Source organism: Phasianus colchicus, chromosome 1 (assembly GCF_987193195.1).
Source record: "Phasianus colchicus chromosome 1, bPhaCol1.hap1.1, whole genome shotgun sequence".
Taxonomy (NCBI): domain Eukaryota; kingdom Metazoa; phylum Chordata; class Aves; order Galliformes; family Phasianidae; genus Phasianus; species Phasianus colchicus.
In genome coordinates, this window is record NC_143436.1 from 112,585,663 (window position 1) to 112,608,558 (window position 22,896).

At 35.3% G+C, this 22,896-nt stretch overlaps 1 protein-coding gene across 11 annotated transcripts in view; it reads right to left on the reverse strand.

Annotated features, from left to right (window-relative positions):
• Nucleotides 1-22,896, reverse strand: part of KDM6A (lysine demethylase 6A) — a 145,928-nt gene that overhangs the window by 40,146 nt on the left and 82,886 nt on the right. For 6 of the 11 annotated variants that reach the window (XR_004167122.2, XM_031594607.2, XM_090123419.1 and 3 more), the window contains 10 exons: nt 18,622-18,676; nt 16,349-16,383; nt 12,754-12,847; nt 7,352-7,478; nt 4,694-4,792; nt 4,097-4,316; nt 3,401-3,535; nt 2,807-2,962; nt 2,078-2,173; nt 596-700 (listed from right to left, as the gene is read on the reverse strand). Coding sequence is in view for 10 of the 11 variants with exons in the window: in XM_031594607.2 (XP_031450467.2) it covers nt 596-700; nt 2,078-2,173; nt 2,807-2,962; nt 3,401-3,535; nt 4,097-4,316; nt 4,694-4,792; nt 7,352-7,478; nt 12,754-12,847; nt 16,349-16,383; nt 18,622-18,676 (1,122 nt within the window). In the remaining variant the exon portion in view is untranslated. Of the gene's footprint in view, nt 1-595; nt 701-2,077; nt 2,174-2,806; nt 2,963-3,400; nt 3,536-4,096; nt 4,317-4,693; nt 4,793-7,351; nt 7,479-12,753; nt 12,848-14,125; nt 14,192-16,348; nt 16,384-18,621; nt 18,677-22,896 lie in introns of all 11 variants that reach the window. The other 5 variants (XM_090123431.1, XM_090123442.1, XM_031594609.2 and 2 more) reach the window with 3 other exon arrangements.

Sequence of the window (22,896 nt, forward strand, 5' to 3'; positions counted from 1 at the left end):
GGATGTTAGCTATAGAACTTAAGGTTACAGAATTTAAGAAGTAAAGATCATATTAGGCTTGTGTATTTTATATTGCACTTTTCAATTTCAACTGATTTTGACACCTTCCCAGTTGCATTTGAGAAGTAAGAGGACCGTCATGCTCACAAACGCGCTGAGTGAATTTTAAGGTAAAGCTATTGGCACACTTTTCTTCTAGGCTCTTCAGTTTGACTGTTAGCATTATACTGCTAAAGTTGGACACTAAGAGAGAAAAGTGAATAATGAAAGCATGAGAGAAAAAGCTGTGATATGGCTTACTGCAAGTAAGTGTTTTTCAACTCATACTGCTATTCATGCATTCACTCACTTCAGTTTGAAAGTGTAGCTTGAAATGTTTTACACTATCTAGTAGCCCTATAATAAAACACAGCTAAAACCATTAACTTTCACAAGTAAATCACACTTAAACTTTGTATGAAAAAGATGACAATGTAATATCAAAAAGGGCATGAGAACTCTGTACAATACAAAACCTTAAGAATGCAAGAAACACAACAGATGCCATCATCAATAATAAAAGTTTTGTAGAACAGAAAAATATTTTTGTTCTCACTTGCTGGTGTTGCTGCATCAAGACAAACTGACTCTCCAGCTGCTCCAGCATAAGTTTCTGTGCTGGATTTAAATTATTTCGGTTTGCACGTAGCTGTTCCAAGTGCTGAAAAATATCAACCAGTATAGTTTAGAATTATCACAAATGTATGCAATTTTTAATGACCTTCTTGCATACATTACTGAAAATTATCCAGGAAGACAAGACTTGCACAGCTAAAACAAAACTTGCAAAGCTAAAGACAAGATCAAGATTTCTGCTGCAGACTAAAACATCTTTCCATAAACTATTTTGTAACCAAACTTTATTAGCGGTTACTAAAAGTAAAGAGATCTTCAGAATTATTAGAGTATATCTCATTACCACTTCATTACAATTAAGAGAACTGGTACTGTTAAGAAAAACTACATTAAGTGATGATTATTCAGAATTCCTATTATCATTATGTATGTTTTAACATTTTTGTACTGTTCTATTCTTTTAATAACATTGCTTAGTATGAAGTAAATTCAGTCTTACAGTCACACTTGAAAACTTCTCTAGAAAAAACACAAAAAATTCAGAATGCTATGCAACTTAACTACGGAAAGAAGTATCTGAAGATACGACCCTGAAATAATTTACAACTAAAATTTAAGTATTTGTTACCCAAAACCTGATGTTTGCATTCCTTTTAAACTACTCTCCACACACCTTCGGTTTATCAGTAAGTAACATCTTTCATATAAAGAAACAGCTGAAGAGCTATTTTGCAAGTTACAGGGAATACTGCTCAAGGAGCCTTCTGTTTCTGCACTATATTCTCTTCTACATTTCCTTGTATCGAAAATAGTAACTGTGACACACGGGCGAGGGTTTCTAGCTAAGCCTGGTTTTCAAAATGTGGAATTCCTGCTGAAGCTCACTGCAAATTCTAATGAACTGAAGAGATGACAAAAGTATTGTCACAAAAAAGACCTGAAACAAGATTTCAAAAACAAAATCTAGTATTTCATATAAAAATATTAAATGATATGTAATACAGAAAAGTGGTACCAACTTTCATCTGATTAATTCCATTCTGTGCAATGTGTGAGTTCATGTAATTTGATACAATAAGATACCTCATAAGAAAAAGAGGATGCCACAATATTTTCACTTCTTCAACATTCTCCATGCTAAAACAAGTAGCAAAATACACTTGGCTTGCAAGTGTTACAATTTGCATATCTATCTTTAAAATAACATAAGTAGCATTACTGTATGCTCCTACTTAAATTATGCAAGTCAAACAAGATAAGCATTCAATTTCTACTAATGGTTGATTATTTTATTAAACAGCTAATCTTATATATTCCACACATATTGTACCCATCAATATTACAAGAATTTGTATTGTTTCCCATTTAATTTCAGAAATGTGAGCCAAAAGTATTTTTTTTCTAAAAAGAAGAAACTAACAAAAAATAAATCAAAGTTTCTGAAGATCTTCAATGTACTTACCTGTAATTTCTGTGGTGTCAAGCACCAAGAATGAATTTGTTGTTGTACAGGAGGATGTGACACTGTATGGCCACTGCTCCAAACATCTGAAGTATTCTGAGAGAAAACATTATGTTAAAATTCTTAACTATCAAAAGCTCAATATCATCTTTTCATATCTGGACTTTATCTTACGAAAGAACTAGTCATTTTACACAGAGAATATACTAATGCATGCCAAGACTCATTCTATCATTCCCACATAATACATAGTAGTTAGATGTAAAATAAGTGATATCTAATACCATAATGAGAAACAATCAAATAAAATTATGCAATTAACTTAAAGGTACACTGCTGTTAAAACCAGATAATTTTATCTACTGTAACATTACTACATGATGATGAAACACTTGAATTCTAAATATAAGCAAAGGCTGTAGACAGGATGACATGATTGTCTCCCTCTCTATCCATCACCAGACTATGACTGTACTTTTCCACGTACACAACTATGCCTATAGTATAGTACTACCGATCTGTACTGTCCTTACACACTTCCTATCACAACTGTAACCTCCTTACCAAACACATCACTGAAAAATTTTCTTTAGAATTTCTAAAAACATTCCCCACCTTGATGCCAAAGGATTGAAATTCACGGCACAAATTGTGTGCATGCTGCATCACTTTAATGCATATTTCCATATAATTTTGGGAGGGGGCTCTTTAGTTCATCAGAATATATACCTTTGTTGGACTAGATGTTCTTTTCCTCTTGGCAGGACTGGTCAGGTCATCTACTTGGCTAGAAGGAATCATGTGTAGTGGCAAGGATTGCTGTGAAATTGGTGTTTGAGTGAGGCCTAGTACAGGTTCAGTATTTGGATGATGAGGTTTACAAGCCTAAGAATCACAGAAGACAAAAATATGGTTCTATATATTCTTAATTCTTTCCTTTAAACTACATATTTTAACAGCCCACATATTTTAAAAGGGCTGAGCAGATATTTTGAAGTTGGTCTCAAAAACTGAAAAATCAGTTTCCATATGGTCATCAATGGAGGAATGTGTACCTTTCAAGGGATTATTAAATCACTGCAGCATTCTATTTAAGATGAAATTTTTAAAATCATGAAAATCCACAAAGGTTCTAAATTGGTACCCCCATCTTTCTCCCATATTATAGGGAGCTGCTTCTTGATCTAGTATACCTTTGCAAATAAATCAAAGGCTTTTTATTAATAAAAGCCAGTCCTGCACTCAATAAAATAAGCTTGACCACTACAGATTGTAAAGAACCCTTAAAGCTGGGCACCTGCAGAACATAACCCAACTTCTCACCTGCTGTGCTGTGTTCATGGCACCCTGCCTGGAGGTAAGCTCTGCGGGGATTGGTAGGCTCCATGCCTCCTCAATACTAGGAAGTAATTTAGTTTTATTCTGTAGACTACCTTGTGGAAGGTTACACAACTGAGCCTAGGAAAAATTATGTAAAAAGCAAATTTAACACAAGCCTACTTTAGTAAGAGCAAGTCCATGAAATCTTCCTATATGCTGTAGCTAATTATGTTTTAAAGAAGAGGATAGATTTAAAATTTGGGGTTTTAGAAAGGTGCTAAGTATAAAGAGGGTAACCAGAATATAAACCTTTGTGAGAATCAGAACAAAGACGAGCTCTAGATTCACAGGTCTCATAATTCTTTTTTTTTTCTGAAATTGCAAACAAGAGTGAAAGATAGCACGTGTGTGTTCTCTCTCTATGTTATGAGAACTTAAAAATGTAGACAATACAAAGAAAAAAAGTGATGTAAAACAGTATGCATTGATTAAATATGTAAAATAGGGTCTACAAGTAATTAAATTCCACTTAAAAATGAAGAAATAAAATATTAGAGGCTATGATATGCTTACAATACGTATGAAAACAAGTTATACACACCACAAATGATTGTAAGTTAAATCTGTGTGTTACTTCTACCCTCCCCTCTGGTATGTATATGGAAGAATATTTCCCACATCTTAAAACTTTAGCTTTACCTGTAAATACTTTATCCGTGCTGCAAGTGCAGAGGTATTACTACAATTTTTGCTCCTAGTTGCATTTAAGTAGCATTTAATGGCATCCTGAGGCTGGTTGCAGGACTCATAGAGTGTGCCTAGGTCCATCCAGGCTGCAGCATGGCCATGGTCTAATTGTACAGCACAGATATAGGCCTGTAAAGCATCCATAGGCTGATTTTGCTGTTGATACAGCACACTGAATAGAAAGATTTGTGAAGTTGAGAATTAATAACAAAGTCAAAATACAATGAAGTCAAACACAAACATCCACCCCAAAACCCTTAATAAACTTTGTCATTATATAAATCACAGTAATAAGCAAAAAAAAAACCCATATTTATAAAACTTAACATGCAAAGTTTGTATACACAGCATATTCAATATTTTAAAAATGGAAAAAGTAAAAATTATAATTTAAACTTCAAATTAGATGAATCTGACAACATAAAGGTAGAAATAAAAAAAATTACGGAACATTTGAGGGCACAAAACATTTAAAAAGCTAATATTCTTCATTCATATTTATGTATTAGCATTGAATTATATCACTGTATTACCCTGTTTCATTCTTACCCTATAGAACACCATGTATCTGCACTTGCTTCTGATTTATCAATAGATTGCCTATAAGATATAAAGGCATCCTGAACTTTCCCAATACTTGAATAGCACCTGGGAGAAGAAAAAAAGATTTCTGGTAATATTTATAGAAGTAATCAGTGATGATGGCTTGCGAAGACTGGTCTGACAAATATTAAGTCTACTCATCTAGATGAATCCAAAACATTTGCTACTTTTCAATGCTGGGCACAAGTAGACTCAAACTTGTTAATCAACATGTATTACTCATTCTTCATTTGAGAAGCAGACCAACACTGTTTAAACCCTAACTTAATGTATTTGCAGTGAAAGCAGAAGTCATGCTACAGTTTGAAGATTTACCTTTGTTCCACTTAAGACAGTCATCGATCCGTAAGAACAATATTCATCTTCAGTCAACATTCAAAAAAATCTATTAAGATACTTATTTCATGAAATCTAATACAATAAGATTTCATATCCTACAATTAATGCTTCAGGATTATTTGATTTATATTAAGAGATAATGACCAATTCAGTCAGGACGGTCTTGGAAATTTTTTATATGCATAACTCATATCTCATTCAAGTTTTTGAAAAATGAAGGACAAACCAATTAGTTTACCCATGTACAGAAAGCAATAAAATTTGTAAAAATCTTTCTTGTCTGGATTTTTTTCAAATTTTATTACTTGAATATTATATATATGCTACAACTTCATTGGTTTCCTAGGCATTGTAAGCAGAACTATCAAACCTTGAAAGAGAACTACTATCATTCTGCAGGGAATAGTATCTACTTTTTAAAATTAAAACTTGAAATAAATAAAATACAAAAAGAACACATGAAATTAGTTTTAACTACAATAGCTTTGCCTACATTGCTTCCAATAAGTTTCCCTTTTGGAAAAAGAACTGACAACTTTCAAAGCACATCAATAACAGAAAGTTTATTCTAGTAAAAAAAAAATCCAGAACAGTACAGGTGAGGTTCATCAAATATGCTACACTCTTTTGTGTATTCTTAAGGCTTATCAGAAAATACAATATTATCTAGCAGTACTCATTTCTAACAAATAAGTCACATCTCCATATAATGTTTCAGGATATCATTTTATTCAGAATCTAACCCACGTTGCAATAGACATGTTTAAATCTGTCTACTTAACAGATACGCACAGATTCCAATTAGGATAACACTAACATCAAGCACCCAAGAACCTTTAAAGCAGGGAAGTGAGGTGGAGCTTTTAAACTTTAAACCATGTTATCTAATTCGGAGGACCAGCAGAGGAAGGAGTAACACAAGGGGATATATTGGGAGGGAAAAAGAGGAAGAGTGAATGCACAGCCCTGTAAACTTATAACTCTCCTGTTAATGTACTGACTGCAAAAAGGAGGCACAGAAATGTTTTGCTCTGGTTCTCCCCTGTAGAACATAAGGGATACTTCCACTATATTTCCTATTCCTCTATTTCCTCCATTCCCCCATCTCGTTTGTATAGTGCTGGGTTTCACTCCAACCATACTAAAGCCCAGGTACAGGAAGAGCACACGTACTCTACTAAGCTTTGCCTCTGTCCTGCTGTTGTGTAAGAACACAACTGGCTCCAGCCGTGTGGATTGGGATTAGAGAGGAAAAGAACAGGTTTTAGCCAAAGGGATAACAGAACAAGCCAGATGATCCCTGGCTCCTTTTACCTTTTCTTCCCACTCCTACTCCAGCTCTCTGTCCCCACTGCCTGTACTTCTCCCTTAGCCTGCAGACTGCTAGTTTAAGACTCTCGTTCAAAAAAAGAGCAGCAGGAAAAAAATCAGGGTGACAGAAACAGTAGTATGTTCTAGTTAGGTATGACAAGAAATTCCAGAAAAGTGAGCCGGAAGATACTGAGGTTACTATATTAATTTCATTTTTGCATAATTTCTATTTAATCTATTTCTCCACAGAACTGACCAGTTCATATGCTTAAATTGATATCAAAGCTTTCAACCACATTGAAGATAAGTTAGATTGCTATTCTCTAAAGCCTGATTATTTCCAAAGTTACTGATGGCTTGTTTAAATCACATATTTTTTTAAAAATGGAGACTAAGACGAGTCATTAAATTGACATGATATACATCTTCGATAAAGCTAATTTTCATGGGAAAACTACTGTGCACAAGTAAAGATTAATATAATGCTTAAGTAGAAACTAGAATAGATCCACTTGAGTTATCTTGGCTTAATATCTAGTTGTAAACTATTCTGTCAGCAGATCAAGGCACTTGTATTTTAATGTTGAAACTGTTTGAGATTAGAAGGGAGATTTTAAGAAAATAAAGAGAACATAATGAAACAAGTAAAAGCAGGTAAGGCAGATTAGCATTACTGTAAAGGTGTAAACTGAACTACAAAACAAACAAACAAACAAAAACAAAACAAAACAAAAAAACAGGACAACTTAGGTAATGTATTTCATTTCAACTTGTAATCTATAATCATCCTAAATAACTTGCAGCTTTCCAAAAGTTAGGACTTTACTAGATACAAACATCTTTTCCTTTCATTTTTTCTCTACAAACTACAAAGAACATAAAAGGTAACTCATAATAATATCCTCAAAAAATAATTACAAACACAGTTACAATGTCTATAAAGTCATTTCTCACCTTCCAAGGAAATACCAGGATTGACCAGAATTTGGATCTGCTTCTAGAGATTTCTGGAGATACTGTATAGCATAACTTTCCTTGGTTGCCTTGTCTCCAAGCTGATCCACGGTGTGATGCATCCAGCCTACAAGAAAAATCCACAGATGGCAGAAGTGAAATTCTCAAAAATCATTTAATACTCTGGCACAGCAGAATACTGACAGCTTTGGTCCCTCTTTAAAAATATGAATATCAAACAATATTATCAGTTACATAAATTGTTATGAATGAAACTTTAAAAAGTTCCTTTTGAAGTTTTATACTAAAACTACAGGGCTAAAGGACCTAGATTCAAAATTACTTTCACATGCTTTAAAAACATTCTTGTTTAAAGTATTTTCTACAAGGTTAGTAGCATAACTATGAACCACTCAATATTCTACTATAAAAAGTTCATCTGAAAGTATTAACTCTTTCCTCCTCTGAATGTGGGCACCTTTCATGCCACCATCTTCCCTGTAACACACATCCATCATCTGTATATTAAGGGCATCTTACCTTTTCTTTCTAACTCTCATATCTGTATTTGTACTATTCCCCAGTAATGCATTATTAAGAATTGCTGCCATTCCATGTCAGTTTTTCATACTTTGTCATTATGTCTACCTCGCTACAACATCCCCTCTTTTTGCCTTGAAAAATGCAATCACTTCTCACAGACGCATCACCTGCATATCTCCTAAAAAGATCATTTTGTTTTCTCACATAATCACAGAATATATTTTCATGTGCCTCCTCTTTTTTCACTACATTAGGCAAATTATTTATCCTGACTTTAATGGCCTCTCAGTCCTTGCCTTCACATAGTCTTTTACAAGCTATCAAAGTGCATCTCTGTTTCAGCAATGACGTAAGGCTTGGTTACCATTTCAAACAAAGCACCTTCGTCATCTTCTCAGGCTTCTCCCCATCTGTCTTTATGCCTAGATGGTATCTCTGGAAGCGCTCACAAAATCATCTTACTGCTGCTCATGAGTAAAAGGAAATTCTTTTCTACAGGCAGCTGCTTGCTGAAATCTCTACATACTACATTGGTCCATTGGCCAGTTATGTCTTGATGTTTGCTTAATTTCCACGTACTTGTCTTAATAACCTCTTGCCTTTCACCTAATATTCATAAATTGTAAAATGTGACAGCAGACCGCCCCTATGTTTTTATTGTGTCCTGTCAAAAATGATCCCTCGTGAAACACTGTATCAGTTTCATATAATATAAGGTTTGCATAAGGTTTTTGTTATATAGAGCTGCACATACATCTGCTCTCAGCGTTCATGTAAAACCTACTGAGTTTATCCTTTAGGAATCAGTCTAACTACATAAACACATAATATCATTTAAAGAATAAAGAGTCTGCCCACTTCATCAGAAATGCCACACCCCAGTAAGCAAGGCTGAGAACAGAACTGATGAGTATTTGCAGCTTCACTTCATTCTCTGTGATTGGACTACACCTTAAATAACTTATTCTACCTGATCTATTTGAGTTATATATACATATATTTAATCCCATGGGTTCATAGCAGCCACAGTGACACTTTTGCAAAGGAAGACAAACTTACAAGCTTAAAAAAAAAAACGCAATCCAGGAAAAAATCAAGCCTACTGAACAATGTTTGCCTGAGGTGTTTGAAGAAGTTTCCAAGTTTCCACTTGGAAACTGTGTTGAGAAGCGTAAGTTTGAATAATTCATCGACTGCAAGAAATACCGTGTTAAGAGTCAAGTAGTTACAGTGCTGACAGAAGAGTACTTTATCTTGTCTGAAGATGGACCAAGTCAAAACCTTACCCACCAGAAAAAAAAGAAAAAACACGGTAACTTATGTAGATAAACAAACTATGATTTTGATTAAAATCCCAAGTCACTGAAGTCCTGAAGCACACAGGACATACTTGTGCTTTAAGAAACAAGGCTTATGTGAGGATGCTTATTTGAATGCACCTACATAACTGTACAAGAAAGATAAGATATTGGGTGCAGTGGCAGCCAAAGCCTGAGTGAAATAAAGGTAAGACTTCAGAAAGTATAAACATGGTTAAAACAGATACTAAACAATTTCCTGAATCTTCAGAAGTGTTGTGTGGTGATGCCTATTTTATGTTTTATCAGAACCTTGCCAAACTGACAGATAACATGCTGTATCTTCAGATCTTCTCTGAGGTTCACTGATAAGAAGAATCTATTTCTAGGAGACAGAAATAAGAAGTAGAAATCCCTATCTACTTTCAGTGCTGAACTAAGGGTTGCTTTCTGATTTTATCTTACCACGTAGGGAGGTGAAAAAGGTAGAAGTCAAGAGAGAACAAAGTTTTCTTCTAAAACAGCACAAGTAAAGGAAACTGGTAAGCCATGTAGTCTCTGCTTTGCAAGAGCTAATTCTAATTGTCAACTAGCATACTGAATACTCTTCTACTGTGGGGACATTTTCAACGTTATAATCAAAAATGCTAATTTTGTCCATGTTCCAGGCTCTTTTCCAGATTTTTTTTTTTTCTTTTTTTTTAAATCTAATTTGTAACAAATCACCATGTTTCTTCAGCAAAAGCATGTTCTAGCCTGGCTCATGTTTCAGTTGGTTTTATGCTTATCAATCACTCTCATGTTGTATTTATGGCAACTGCTGTTTCCTTGATAAACATCATCCCAGTCTCTGAAGACTCTCAGTTTTTGAGCCTGTTCCCCATTTCAGAATCTCATGATGTCTCATCCAATTACAGACATCACCTAGAAATGCCCCCAACAAAAGTCTTTGAAAGAGTGCTTTAAGAAGCCCTGGGCAGATGCTAACACTGTTCTACACACTAGTTTATGCAACTGCTCATTAAAATAGGAGAAAGAATACTGGGACAGATTAGATCTTAAGTCTCATCTGGTATAGCGGCCCTTATTTAATGCAATTTTAGGCGAAGTGGTGAAAAGAATTATTGCCTGGAAAGCAAATTAAATGCAATAAAAAACATGAAAACAAACTGTTCTTATTCAACTGCGCAGATCTTCCTGTTACATCTATCAGAACTAATTAGTACACATCAGCTCAAACACATACATATTTCTCAGAGAATCACAAGGTTCTCCTCCACAATGATCTGTTTTGGAAAACAGCAATGAGAGTGAAGGTTTTAGTAATTCTCTCACACAATATCTGAACTTGCCTAAATTTCAACTCATGCTCAATAAACATTAATTAGCTAAGAAAAATGAACAAAAGGTCTTTTCATGCCAAAATAATTTTCCTGTTGGGAGTGAAGAAAAAAAAAAAAATCTGATCTAGAAATATACTTTGATTGTTTTTTGCTAATAGCATTTTGGCAGATGGCAGGTATTTTCTACGTCGGTTGCTCTGGAAGTAATGCCTGATTTCCATGGAAACTACATCAAATACAAAGAGTACAATAACACTATTTGATAGAGCAAATTCTTAGCTACAAAACGCTTCCTTACAACACAGTCACCACCATTTGCTATGCATTTTTGTCAGTTATGAACAAGAGCTGCATGCCACGCTCATAAAAAGCTGCACCACTGGAAGTGACCCACTGTCGCTGTCACCACTGCTGAAACACACCACCCACTGCCTCGCTGTGCTCACATCCACTCTTGGCCACCATCAATTTTCAGCAAGTGTTAATGACTGTCAACAGAAGCAATTTTTTTCCACAGGTAGGAATTCAGTTACAGACTTTGCTTCATACGCACTTCCATGTCAGGTGCCACTGTGTCAGAGTGCCCCTCTGCTGCCATCTGTCACATGGCATTAACATGTAATCGGATATTGGAGGGAAGGTTCAACCTCTACTGCCATACCACCAACATCTGCCTCTGATGTCATGTGCCAACATCATAAAACAGGAGGGAGGCATTATTTTTGGAGTAGCCCTCGTATTATTTTTTTGAAGCAGCACTGTACCACCTAGGCTATGCTTCGCAAGGAGGTGTTTTATTATGAGCTGCTAGATACTAAATCTGTCATAAAAACCATACTCTGATTAATAGCACTGCTTATAGTGAGGAGCAAAAGAAATGGTATTATTTTGTGAACATTCTAGTTAAGAGCACTGTCTCCTTTCCATACAAGCTATCCCAACTACTACAGTTAAGTGACCTATGCTGATTAAAAAGGGGAAGCTAATTCCGTTTTCGGACAGCAGACAATTCTCAGACACTGCTCCTATTGCTAGCACAGCAACCTGTGATATGATTTTATGAAGACGACCACGGCTTTGCCTCTAACATAGCAGCACGTGTCAAAAAGACTTGAAAAAGCACTGGTCACCTATTTTGGACAATCTGTCTTCTGTTGATCCTTTGTGTAACCTATATGAATGATACTGCCTACAATTTATACCAAGTTGGGTAGTACTAAATTAAAAAACAAACAAACAAAAACCAAAGGGGATACTGAAATGTAAGGAACATTTCCATCTGACAGCACCTAGATACCTGCAGTGTCATTTGTGGTTTCACACAGAAAAACTAAGAGCTAAACAAATCAGCCTGCCCCAAATGCATACACAACCTGCATTACGGAAGAGAAAGTACTTTGGCTGTGACTTAATGCCAGTTACTCATTTGAATTAAATGACCACTGTGTGAAGGAAAAACAAAAAGAAAAAGATGGGCACAAGCAGGCTAAATTAATATTTAGAATAATAAATTAGATGAAGAACATGGAGAAAGTGAATGAAGGATTTGCATCATTTGAACAACTTTAGCAAGATATTCTGGAAATACTTTCGTGAGGCTTATAGGAAAAATGCAATTTACTCTACCCACTCCGTAGAAGTTTTCGACTACAAATAATTTATCAGCTTTCTGTAAATGTGGGAGATGACAAATTTTAAACGGTAATGTTTTTTCCATTTTATGTGGTTTCTTTTCTTTTATAGAGTAATAAACTTTTAGTTACAGGAGTATGTTTTCATTAAGCACTTAAAATTACGTAGAAAGAAAAGGTAGATTTTTCACTTGCAGGGTTATTCTATTCTGCAACAGAAAGAAGTATTTTGGTTTACTGCACTTTAGTCTGGCTACTGAAGGGATGTTCTTAGAGGCAGAATTGAAAGAACAGAAAATTTTAACTACTGTACTATTGCTCTGAAAGATCTCACTGCCCCAAACCCATAGTGCAACTATCGTAGTAAATCTAAGAGCTTTTTAATTTTATAAGTTTAGTTACAGTATTTCCCTTCTCTCTTATTTGCTTAATTATCTACTGTTATGCATTCTATTTTGAGTTAAAATCTCAAATATGATCCTCAGTATTTCAGATTCACTTAGAAATTGGAGCCTTAAAAAAACACTGTTGAAGGCAAAGATGGAAAAAAAGAAACACACAGAAAAATAAAAGTTGATTTTACATACCTAACTGCTGTAAGACAGTTGCTTTTACTTGTGCAGGAAGGTTTTCGATCTGCAAAAGTTGTTCATAAGCTTCCTTTGCAGAGTGATACTTTCTCTGCAAAAGGAAAAAAGTAAATCGATTAATCATAAACCTCACAATAGATCACCAATAGCAACGATTTCACAGCACTGACAGCACACAAACACATTGACAAAAAAATCTAGAACTTTTTTTTTTTTGCATACAGTGCATATGAAAGCTTTCGTAAGTGATATATATATATATATGATAAGAGAATAACTTTCATAAAATATAGTATTTAATATAAATTGAATACTTAAAATAGTCAAGGAAAATTTGTAAATTATTCAATTTGGTCAGCTCCTCACGCATGCATTATACTTCTTATACTAAAATGAACATGTTTTTTTTAGAGGAATGCTTGATTGTGAGTTGACATTTGAGAAAAACCTACTCAAATGACTCCCAGGAAATTTGCAACAGAAAAGAAGATCATCAGAAACTGGTGGCTGGTATCCTTTAGCCTCTCTCCTTTTTTTGTTATATTAGAATGGCCTATTTGCTCTACTGGTAAGAGTCCCATCATATGTAGAATTAAAACAAACCCCCAGATTATGCCTCAAGAATTAAGATACACTATCTTATTATTTGCCATATAGTTTAAATGTGCTTAGAGCATGGAAACATTCAATTCTTAACTCCCATGTAGACCTTGAAACAGAAAACACATTTCCAAGTTAGAATTGTGGTCTTTTCTGACTTTTGGAACAGTAAGAGCTTTTGTTTTGTGCACATCAAACATTAAGCAGTCTTGATTTTTTTACTTTTGGTAATTGTGTCGTCATTTGTTTCTCCCCATGTTACCCTAGCAATAATTGTTTAACTGTGAACTTATTTTAAATGCTTAATTCTTCTGCTTCTCCTCTCCCATGTAACTATATAAAGTATAAAGGCTGAGGTCTGCGCTTTTTTTCTTTTTTTTTTTTTATTGGGTTGTTGGCGTTTGTTTTGTTTTGTTTTTGTCATTTTCTAAAAATTCTACACATTTTTTAAAGAAAAAAAGTATGCTTTCAGGTAACTCAACATTAGACCTCATTCTGGCAGATAGATGAAGAACCTATTAAAATAAAAAGGGCCACCTAAATGCAAATTGTCATGACTAAGTTACATTTGTTATATGCAAAGAGAACACAATACTGTCTAGTGGTGTTTTAAAAGGGACAATCAAGGAGGAGATTGTAAACAACCTAAGTGCTTATTAGAAGTTAAATGCTATTAGGTTCTTGAGATCCCACAATCATAAAAGACAACTTTGTTGATTTTAAAACCTTAATCTAGTCAGGAAGAAAAATTAAAGCGGCAATTACATACTTTCAAATGGAACAAAGGGAAGTTGGTAGAAAAGGTTTTTAATTGATGTTCATGAAATGTAGACAACTGGCAAGAAAACAAATAATATAAATAAATAAAATATCCATGGCTAGCAAAATCAAAACAATCAGGAAAGAACTTTAAATTTAGCATTGGGAACAAAATCTGTAGTTAATGACTATGAAAGATAGGCAAATGAACAGAAGTTCCCCATGTAGTGTGACAGCAGGGGCAGCAATCTGGATGTTAAATAGATAAATACTAGTGACTAATATCTCCACTTTGAAAAAGATGTTTGCATGCTTGGAATGAATCAGAAAGATCTATTAGAATGCAGTATGTTTTCTAGATCTAGAATAATATTTGCTTTTGTTATTTGTTGTATTATTTACCCTTTAGAAATCTGCCTACGTATTTGTCTTAAAGTATTACAGAAAACTGTCATAATGTTTACATTTGTTTTTATTTAGGTATTCAATTCAAATACATGCCCTTGAGTTTGGCTGTATTAGAAACAATCTTAAGAAACGTGGGTTGGAAAAAAAACATCATCTTTCTTTAGGAACTTCAGCTGATAACCTAACTAGCATGGAAGGACTCACGTGGCCACAGATCAAGTAGTAGAAACTAGCATTAAAACCAAGAAAAAACACCACTACCTCTTATCAACACTGGATTATTCTCTTGTTCAGAATGGATGAACTTTCTGATACATTATCAGAAACAAGCTCATTTTCATATGTATGAGGGGGTTCAAGAAACTGTAGCTCTGTGTCCTTCAGAAGGAAGAGAAGCCCAGCCCCTCTCCGAAAGTGTCTTCGCTGTATCAGAGGTAATACTCAAATCAAGTCAAGAGCCCTTGTGGTTCAAAGTTTCTCAAATTCCAGAAAAGAATCTATATCCATTAAAGAGAATTGTGATGCAAATGGAGTCTAAAAGCAGTATGTGCTTTTTGTCTCTGACTTGTATTAAAAGTTCCTGTTGCCTGCAACTGCAAGTTAGAAAGCATTTGCAATATAGGCCACGGTATTATATAAGGCACCTGCCATGGTGACCTGAGATTTTCAACTTTCTGCTTTATTTTAGCAGATCAAAAGGACCAACATGTATAGGATGTTTTGTTACATGAACTTGTTAGATGTGATCCAGTGCTCAAAAGGAAACAAAAAACCCCTCTGACGTGTTAGAGTCCCAAAAATCCATTAAGTTGTTTAATGGTGGTTGGGGATAGGGGATTTCTGTTTGTCATACAGTTACATAAATTCAAAAGTTCTACTGCACCAAAAGCAGTCAAGAGAAAATATCTCGTTCATCAAGTTTTTAACTTCTATTTATAAATAATTACCTACATAATGTCATTTTTCACTGTGCCATCAAAAGACAGCACTTACTTATCAAGTTACTTTTCAATTGACTGAAAATGTAGAATTTGTCTGTCATCTGTTTTATTTACAACAGTTTTTGTTTTCCTGTCACATCTCTTCTTCAGTCATATTATACCTATAAACATGACAAGAGAGTATACAAGCTACCATCATATGACCAGTCAGTCAGATTACAAATATACAATAGCTGTTTCCGTAGCTGCTTGGTTTTAATTTATTTATATCCCGGAAGCTCAGTGAGTGTTCCATAATTTCCCAAAAGATTCATCTAAAAAACTCTGTGGTAGGATTTGACACAGAATAATAACAAAGCATTATGTCCCATTGTCCTCAGATCTCACAAGCTTCTGTCACATATGTCTAGTTAAATTTGAAAATTTCATGTTAAATATACTTTAAAAGCACCTGGACATCTTTTTGAGTGTGAATGTGAGGAACAACATGGATATGTATGAATTGAGAGACTGTATATTTTTTGCATTTGTATATATAATATACACATGCACCTGGACAACTTTGTGTGCATGAATGTGAGAAACAATATGAATATGTATGAATTGAAAAACTATGCATTTTTTACATTTATATGTATGTATTAAAAAATCCATTTGTTAGCCAAAGTTATGTTGCAGTTTATTGCACACCAACTGGGAGACTAGTGAACATATGTTTACTAAAATAACCACCCAATTTCAGCAGGACAATCCTCATGCATATTATTAGGACTTGAGCCTAACTTCAATTCAGAAAAGCATCTATAATCAGCTGAATGCCACAGACTGATTATATCATGCAGTTAGAAACTTCATCACTTTATAAAAAGGAGCATAAAGCTTACCTGGATTTCGTATAAGTGGGCGATGTGAAACTGAACTGTAAGAGTGAAAAATCAAAATTATTAGATGTAATGAATAACATTAAGAATACATTTTTCTCAAGTCAGAGATAAACATTTTTGAAATTTATCAGTGCAAAGCAGAGACTAACTACATTGTAAAAACACAAAAAAGTATGTTTGTATTGATATTTTGCATTTATATAACAGAACTGTCAGAAAATGTGTTTTCTAGAAAAGCACCGAGACTGAAAACAAAACGCAAAAAGGCAGACCATGGATTTTATCTGCATTCTGAAATGCAAAGTTCATTAACATTTCAAGATAGTTAGTAATATAATCCCTAAGCAGAGATGCACAATGACAAATAACAGTTTCTGTACGTAAGTAAATTAGAAATAAATAAGACACTATCTCTGTTTAAGCCAAGCTCAACTTGTTTCAATCACACAGAACTATTTTTTCTCAATGCTATGGTGTAACAGGTTATAGGTAATTCAGATGTCCAGTGTTTCTCTCCAAGTCATGAAGGAAAGGAAATGATCCATTTGTGTATTGCTTTGTCCGTCACTATAAAAGAAGGTACCCTACTGCATTTCAGAAAACAGATCATAATGAAATGCATCATCTAAAATTTTAATAAACTTTTTGTGTCCCTTTCTAAAGGGCACATAACACACCCATTATGTTCGCCATATCATCTAATTTCCTTCTGCACTGATGAAAGAGAACCCCTTCTTTTGTTTCGGGGAGCTCTCTACAAAATCTTTTTTTTTTTTTCCTCCCTCATAGCAAACCTCCTTCAGAGTGAAGCTACAAAAGAAAGCCCCGTCATACAGGAGAAAGAAATTAAAGGTGTTGCATTAGCAAGTGCCTAAATAAAAGAAGATGTCCTTAGGACTCAATCACTTCTGCTAGGAAGACTGTCATTGTAATGCTGTTACTCACATGGCCTACTTTAGGAATAGAAGGGGCTGGATTAAGGCTATCGCATGCATTTATGCCAAAGTATCTGACATCTCAGATAAGGACGCACAGCTGTCCCTCCACTAAGCAGTACTGGAGAACCTGACAAAGTATCTTTCATTCCTCTTCACTCCTTCCCCTTTTGTTTGCCTTACACTGGATGCAACACCACAACAGCAAAGTAGCCCTTATGTGGGGCTGTACCTCTATGTAAATCTCGGGGCACAGGTGAAGGTGGGAGAAGTGTGAGGAGAGCCTTACAAAAATTCAGAACTGCAGAGAAAACTGATAAAGTCAGCAAGAAATAATAGAAAGGAGCATGAAATACAATAAGCAATGATATGGCTGCTAGAAAACAATCAAAATCTATTTACCTAGTAAGAATTCTGCAAATAATTTTAGAAAATTACTCTCCCTGCTCCTGATAAGTGACATAGCCTTGCAAAGGACTCTGTAGCACAGCTAGCTCCTTGATACTGAAGCAACCAGCAGTTTCACCCATGTAAACAAAACCTCTTTATCTACCCTTGCCGACAGAATATTCACAATTCAATCCAGCTTGGAATTGAACAGAAAAAATGCTTCTAAATACTTTATCTAATGCTTCTGAAGCCAGTATAAGGAGGCAACCTAAGCTCAACAACACCAAGTACACCATGAAGGTTCAAGAAGAAACAACTTTCTGCACTACTGTCTACCTCGTGATTCTGACAGATTCCATGCGATGCAGAAATTTACTCTTGCATACGATTTCACTCATTACCAACAAATATTTGTAGCATAGTCTGTAACAACCTACAGAATATAATGTGTATGACAGATCTAATCATGCTAAAAGATGAAAGTGCTAAAGTACTGGCTAATATATAACGGCAGGTAATAAATCAATTTTTTTTTTCCAACAGTGTAAAGCTGATACTGAACTTTAGAATGACGCTGAGGTGATTGCTGAAAAAAAGACATATTTTCAAATTTGTGGCACCCGGATACAATGGCTATTAAATGTGTGCCATGACACAAACACTATGTTTATAAATAAATAAGCAAAATCTCAAATAGCAAGTTGTCTCTAGAACTCAAGTCTTCAGAGCAGTTAATATAGTAAGTCTGTTTTCACTTATTTAATCCACTAAAGCAATCCGCAATTCCATTGGAATATCTGTCTCCATTTATAATAACAGGTTTTGTAGTCTCTTCCTCTCATATTTTCTCAATCTTTCTGTTTTGACTCTTTTCACTGAAAATAGTTACAGCTGTAAGAAAAAAAAATCTGCAACAAAATAAATGGAAATACTTAAAAAGTTACTTACTTTCAGCGTTAGACAAAGTGCAGGGGTTGCAGTCAATCAAAGCTAACTGAAAATGCTGAAAAAACAAGGATGAATTGATTTTCAAACAATGTAAGACTCCTGCTTTGGCAAATTACAAAGAAAAATCAATTTCCTACTTAGAATAAATTACTACTTAGAATACATCACTTACTTAGAATAAATACTATATTTTACCATTTGTCTTAAAGAAAGTAATCTTCAATTTCTGTTCAAGAATGTTTACTAGAGGAAAGTAAAATTTTTTTGTAAACATATAGCAATGCTTCTAGTAATGCGCGAGATGCAAGACGCATCTCCACAAGATGGTTAAGACAAACAGCATCTGCAACAATGATTGTATCAATGGTCAAAATTGGAAGAACAAGTTTTCTTAAGAAGGCAGTTACACTATTAGCTCATAGCCTCATGGAGACCAACATCCAAGCTGTAAATTTGTCTACGTAGAAAAACAGAATACTTTTTCTGTAAACAAGTAGTGATTTAAAGGTTTGTTGCTTTCAGTGTGTTCTTGTGTCTCCTTTTTTAAGAATTAATCTTATCAAAAAACACTTAAAACGAGTACCTTCACATAATAAAATGAGTTCACAAGTTCATTAGTTCTTGTACTATCTCCCCTCCAGGTGTTAAGACAATGGCAATTAAACACTGTTTATTTTATGTTTTAAAACATCTTCATGATCTAAAATTCTGAGATAAGCATTTCAGTCCTCCATAAAGAAGAATTCAAGCAGAGCAGTAAAGTTTATCTACAAGAAGGCCTGGATGTGACCAATCCTTTAACAAGAGTCATGTCAACTCAGTGACCACTATCTACAGCTATAACCCAGTGTGTTAAAAATGGATACACTAGGCATACAAACTCAAGTGCCAATGCCCTTTTCCAAAACCTTCACAGAAAATTCCTACAAGCAACACAGAATTTGGCTGAATAAATTCATTCACTGCGAACTAAGGCCTAGAAGACAGGAACCTAGGAGACAACACGTAAAAGACAACAGATACAGTTATCTGTAAAATACAATATCAGATGGCTTCTAATGCACAAAATGTTACTACTGACATTTCAGTCTATTTTATCCAGTTAGCACGGAATTGACCGTTTAGCTCCCAGTGTTCAGGATGCCAAACAAGGAGGCATCAGGAGCTTGTCAGTGTAGCTGGAAGAAAGAAAAATGCATTGATAATGGATGCATATGCAACTTGTTTTCCATACGGTCATACTCAAAGCATTTAGACACTATGCAACTTTCCTTATGCTCACAATACTACCATGCATGTTATGCCTATGTAATACACATCTCAAAGATTTACAAGAGTCTACCAGACCACCTAATTTCTAATGAAATATTTTTGACAGAAAAAACATATATATTAGAAAAATATATTGTCCACAGCACAGTATAAGATGTTCCTCATTAGCTGAGGCATACAGTGGCATAATCTCCTCACTGACTTACACCAGTATCATTTGTAATATATAGCAGCTTTTAGAAAATGAAACAAACTCAAGTTGAATAACCCAAATTTACAGATTCTAATGAAAATTCTAGCAACACAATTCCTAAGAGTAGAGAAAACAATGATACACATTACTTGCAAAATAACTTTTTAACTTTAGCATATATTTAATAGCTTAGAAATATTAAATACTAGCTTATTTCTCTGTCTTGCTTGGGTTTTTTTGTTTTTTTTTTTGTTTTTTTTTTTTTTCCTAGTATTGAGCAGTAGGAGAGAACTCAAAACCTCCCATCACTTACATTGCAATGCTGCTTGTGTGCCTCAGGGACATCCTTTAGTCTGTTACCATAGTGATTCTACTAAGCAGGCAACTCAAAAAAAAAAAGAAGACTAAATAAAAATAAAATGCTCTACATTATATTGCAGCTTTCCTAACCAGAAAAATAACCTAACAACATAGATCTATATACTTTGGCCTGTACACTGAGTACACCGATCTAAATGATTCAAAACCCATTTTGCACAGATGTGTAAGCTTGTACTGTCATTAACAATTAATATGAAAAGATAAAGCAGAAAGGAACAGATTTGTTCTCACCTAGCGATGCTATTATAAAAAATCAGCAGATCCAAAAAGAATCGATTGACAATTGTTCTGCAGTAGCTTTGCAGTAGGGCTATTGCAGTGAGACTCACCGGCAGAAAGCAAGCAACCGTACACAAAAATCTAACCATTTTAATATTTAAATATACCAGTAAAATCAGTGCTGCACAGGAAAAAGCAGGATTATTCTCACCAATGCCTCCTAAAAAATTAACTTCTTACTTCCACCACACTGTATTTCAAATTTCAAAATCCATACTATGAAAATTTTTCTCCATGTAGAAAATTTCTGCTAGCACTGTTTACTATGTCACAAAAAAAAAAAAACAAACAAGAAAATTGATAATCTGAACCATGTAACTACAGAAGAATAAACCTGCCCTAAACAATTATAGCAAAGCAATACACAGAAACACAGAACCTCTTAAACCAAAAAGCTTTGAAATGCACATAAACAAGCAAACCTACACCTCTTGCTGGATAAATAATCCATAACCCCCTGGTAAGAATCCAAAAACATTCAAAAAAAGCATGCACTCTAACACATAAAGCTCATCAGCAAAACGCAGGTCCACTAATTCCAATTGCCAGCACCAAAAAATTAAAAATAGTAATAATTTCCAACTTCCATCTCTGCAACAAACAGAAGCAGCTAGCAAACATCTGCACCTCTCTCAAATATTGCAGTACTGAAGCTGGCTACTGCTGTGTGAAATAGTTATTATGCAGGAGAGGCCGCTGCAGTTCAGAGACGACATACAATACCTCAAGGCAGACAGCAGTCTATAGAAATTCAAATGCAGAGTAAGAGGATTTACCTAGAAGGCAGTGTTCTGAATGTTAAAAAGTAACAGTCTCTCCTCAAGGGCTGCAGCTGAAGTCACAATATACCTTGATTTGGAGTCATCTGTAATTGCACAATTATCTACAATCTATTCTGTCTCCTCTGGAGTCCTTGATGTGCCTGATTGTAGAAACAATTGCGAAGGTAACCTCTTCAAGGATCAGAGGTACAGTGGATTGCATGTAAACTTAACTGATGAAAGGTCTAGTAGGAAAATAACCCGGCAAGGATTTAAGTAATTTAGTATGTTTTCACTGCTAGAATTAAACATATTTCTCCTAGCACACTCATCCTTCACAATTTCAGAGGCAAGAGAGACAAGTCCCCACACTTGTGTTGTTTCATCAATAAACAACCAATGCATTTTCCTCCTCGAGTATGATTTTTACTGCTTTTTTGTTTATATTGAGTCAGACTTCAGAGCAGCGATTCTAAACCCTCCAGCTCTCTAGAAGGGCATTAACAAGCTGAGCAGCCCTCAGCTCTGTATCTATTTAGTAAGCGAGGCAAGCCATCATATGAAACCTGACAGTTCTCACAGACTTACCACGAAGGAAAGCTCCATCATGACTCAGTATAACTCTGTTAAGAGATGGCTTTTTCTGCCTATGTGACCTAGGTGCGATGCCTAGGTCGCTCAGAGCAGCCTTTGTTCAGCTAAGTAGGACGCGGAAAGCCTTGCATAATCAGCTGTGGCAGCGTGCCAGGCCTCCATTTGCCAGGCCTGGCTGGAGCCTGGGGAGAAGGTCAGGAGAGGACGCGCTACATGCGCTGCAGCCTCGGCTTGCTGCTTCTCTGCGTGGGGCTGGAGAGTTCAGGAGGACCTCGTTTTGGACAACGAAGGTTTATAGAGCACAAGCACACTGGGACTTCTGTTTAACATTCAGACACTGACAAAAACTGTTACACAGACAGGGCAGAAAGGAACTGCTCGAGGACAGAAGGAATGAAGGTGAGAGACATACGCAAACCATCTAACAGCAACACGTACAGAAGAAGCTCTTCAAACAGAACGATGACCGAAGCTGTATTTTCACTAACAAAGAAGGCTGAATTGGAATTTACTGACCAATATCTTACACAGCACACCACTCACTACATTTTTCATGCATGTTGGCTGTGTGTTTTATCATGTGCACACCACACACATTCAGACATCCAGACCTTAGAGCCCAGGGGCTGCCAGCATGGCTGGGGGCTGCCTGGCATCTTGCTCTCACTGCTGTACCGCCAGCACCCTCAGCCTGCAGCTGCCTACAGGCCATCCAGGCACCCCAGCTGGCGTGAAAGCACATGGCCATCTCTGCTAGGGATCTGCTCTCCAGCTAACTTTTCGGTTACAGATTAT